This window comes from Ruditapes philippinarum, unplaced genomic scaffold (assembly GCF_026571515.1).
Source record: "Ruditapes philippinarum isolate M1 unplaced genomic scaffold, ASM2657151v2 ctg15602_1_1_1_1, whole genome shotgun sequence".
Taxonomy (NCBI): domain Eukaryota; kingdom Metazoa; phylum Mollusca; class Bivalvia; order Venerida; family Veneridae; genus Ruditapes; species Ruditapes philippinarum.
In genome coordinates, this window is record NW_026863614.1 from 27,011 (window position 1) to 29,989 (window position 2,979).

Consider the following 2,979-nt stretch of genomic DNA (forward strand, 5'->3'; position numbering starts at 1 on the left):
CTATTTACCACATATTTAATATGCTGTATAGGGAAACAACCATAATTTTTTTAATAAACCACAAAAATTAATGAAAATTCTTTTAATTAGACCTTTAATGGTGTTAGTTAATTATTATTAATTAATAATATAGATATTTCAACTGTATTTGGGTTTTATTCTTGGTTTTACTGGGTCATATTATGTCAATAAATAGAGATTTCACTGATTATCATAAATATCTCTATTATAAGTAATATACTGTCATAGATGTTAATTAAGCATTTTTTGTCTAAACTAGCTTATAATCAAGTTTAAATCTAATTGTTTGAGTTTCCACTTAGCCATTAGTAAAAATTGGATACTTATTTAATATATTTGATGTTGTCAGAACTATAAATTCATAACAAGGAACCAGTATCAGGGGACTGAGTATGCAAACTGGGTCCCATTAACACCTAATAATAAATTAAATTGAGGTATACAAATAATGCAGTCTTTATATTAATGTCAGAGGGGATGGAAGGTGGGATTTTACATTAAAGGCCAATCATGACTTCATATGTGAATATGACTGCTGGGATATATATGAATAAAAATTAACATTAAAGGCCCATCACTACTATAATTAGTGATATGGGTTATTATTTTTTAAAATTTTGTCTGTTAGACAACAGTTAAGAATGAACAACTCTAAAGCTTTAAAAATATATACTGAGTCTTTCTTTGGTGGGTTTTTTTTTTATGCTATATCCCAAACCTATAGCACCAAGTGAACTGGTCGCATTCATGCAATAGGTGGGATATATTGTATCTCACTCCACATTGGGCACAATTGGGGCTTATTTTCTTGATATATTGGCCAGAGTCCCCTGGTAATAAAGTTGTGCCCAACCTCAGTCTTGTTATAGCCCTATCTATTTTTAGATTATTTGAATATTGAACTGGGCGACTGAGCCCCACTGAGCTATTTATATGTTTCCTCTGACCCTGGCAGGAATTAGATTCAGTCTGCCACAAGTGAACTATATATTTTTTAATTTTGGAATATATCTCAGTGGGGGAGAGTGAGATTGATTCAGTGACACGGTTGAGGTTTAAGCCCATTTTGGCCGCCCTGTCTGCCTGTTCATTGCCTGAGATCCCTATATGTGCTGGACACCAAACTATGGTAACCTGTTTTCCTAGGTTTAGGACTTTATTATATAGTAGAATTATTTCATTTAATAAGTCTGGTCTCGACTGACTATTGTTGGATTTCAGTGAAGAAAGTGAATCCGAGAAAATGACAGCTTTTGTTATATCACTGTCATGAATCCAGCACATAGCATTTCTAATAGCAAGGAGCTCGGCGGTATAGATGGATGTATTATTAGTTAACCTATCAATTTTTTCATATTGTATGGAAGGTATTACTACAGCCGAGGCAACCCTGCCAGAGTCCGGGTCCTTTGATCCATCTGTATAAATGTGTGTTTGACCTATATATTTGTTAATTAATATTTTTGTTTCTGTATTTGCGAGATGCGGCAAATCAGATTTGTTCACTTTTTCTTGTAACGTTATGTCAACCTCAGGCAAGGTTAGGGTCCACGGCGGAACCACCATGGGCCGCTTCTCAACAATGTTTGAATCCTTAATACCACACTCCTCCGCTAGGTCCTGCGTTGCAGCACCAAAGGGGAGGGCTGGGTCTTTAAACCTATTAAGTTTATAGTGGCCTTTTCCCAGCAGTCCTCGTACCTGGTTGTCTGCCGCAGAGGCTCGAACCCGGGTATAATATTTTAAAGTTTGGGATTTCCTCCTTATTGATAGGGGTACTATACCGGCCTCCATCTCCAGGTCCCTTGCTGGTGTGGAGTAAAGGGCCCCCAGGGCCAATCTGAGAGCAGTGTTTTGTACGGTATCGAGTTTATTTAGATGTGTTTTTTTAGCACAAGAATAGATCTGAGCACCATAATCTATCTTTGAACGTATTAAGGATTTATATAGGAGTAATAGGCTATTCTTATCAGTCCCAAAATCAGTGCCTTTTAACATCCTCATGACATTTAAATCCTTTTTACATCTGTTGACCAAATCCTTGATATGCGGCCCGAATGTTAATTTTTCATCAAAAAGTAAACCTAGAAATCGGACCGTTTTAACAAAATTAACGGGTGTACCACCTAAAGATACGTTCAAATTGTGCTTTTTTTGATTACCAAATACAATACCCACAGTTTTAGTTTCAGATATTTTAAAGCCCCATTTTTGTGCCCATCCCCATAGAGAGTCCATGCCAGCTTTTGCATCCTTGGCTAGCTTAACCAAATTGGACCCAGATTTCCAGGTGCTGGAATCATCAGCAAACTGGCTAATGACCATACCAGAACCAGAGAGAGATTCTGGTAAGCCGTTAATTATAATAGAGAATAATAACGGCGAGAGGATCGAGCCCTGGGGTGTACCACGCTCCACTGGCTCTGTATCAGACATTGAACCCTCAACTCGAACCGATATTTTCCTGCCCTCTAGAAAAGACCTTAAATACTGGAAGCAAGCACCTGTCACACCATGTTCTTTTAACTTATATAAAATACCGAAGTGCCATGTAAGATCAAAAGCTGCTGTTAGGTCTAAAAAGATAGCTAGCACTCCCCCTCAATGCCCTCTACCACTGTATGAAGTTTCAACAAATTATCTCCAAGGGTTTTCAAGTTAAGTTCCGGACAAAGTTCAAAGTATTAAAATAAACAAAGGGCAATAACTCCAAAATTAGGACAAAAAGAGTTATTGTTCTTATGCACTGCACATCTACCCATTGAGATCTATTCACCTACAAAGTTTCATGTTGATATCTCTTATAGTTTTAGAGTTATGCCCCGGACAAGATTTTTCTATAAGGGGAGATAATTCAAAAACCGGGCAAAATAGAGTTATGGTTCTTTGACACTGCACTCCCCCTCGATGCCCTCTCCCACTGTATGAAGTTTCAACAAATTATCTCCAAGGGTTTTC

At 37.2% G+C, this 2,979-nt stretch overlaps 1 protein-coding gene across 1 annotated transcript; it reads right to left on the reverse strand.

Annotated features, from left to right (window-relative positions):
- Nucleotides 1–726: 726 nt before the first annotated feature.
- Nucleotides 727–2,457, reverse strand: LOC132722712 (uncharacterized). Its single transcript, XM_060707240.1, has one exon. It carries the CDS (start codon nt 2,455–2,457, stop codon nt 727–729), a length of 1,731 nt encoding a protein of 576 aa, XP_060563223.1.
- Nucleotides 2,458–2,979: the final 522 nt, after the last annotated feature.

Coding starts and splice junctions, on each gene's coding strand:
- LOC132722712 (XM_060707240.1), bottom strand. CDS start 2,457: ATGTCTGATACAGAGCCAGTGGAGCGTGGTACACCCCAGGGCTCGATC.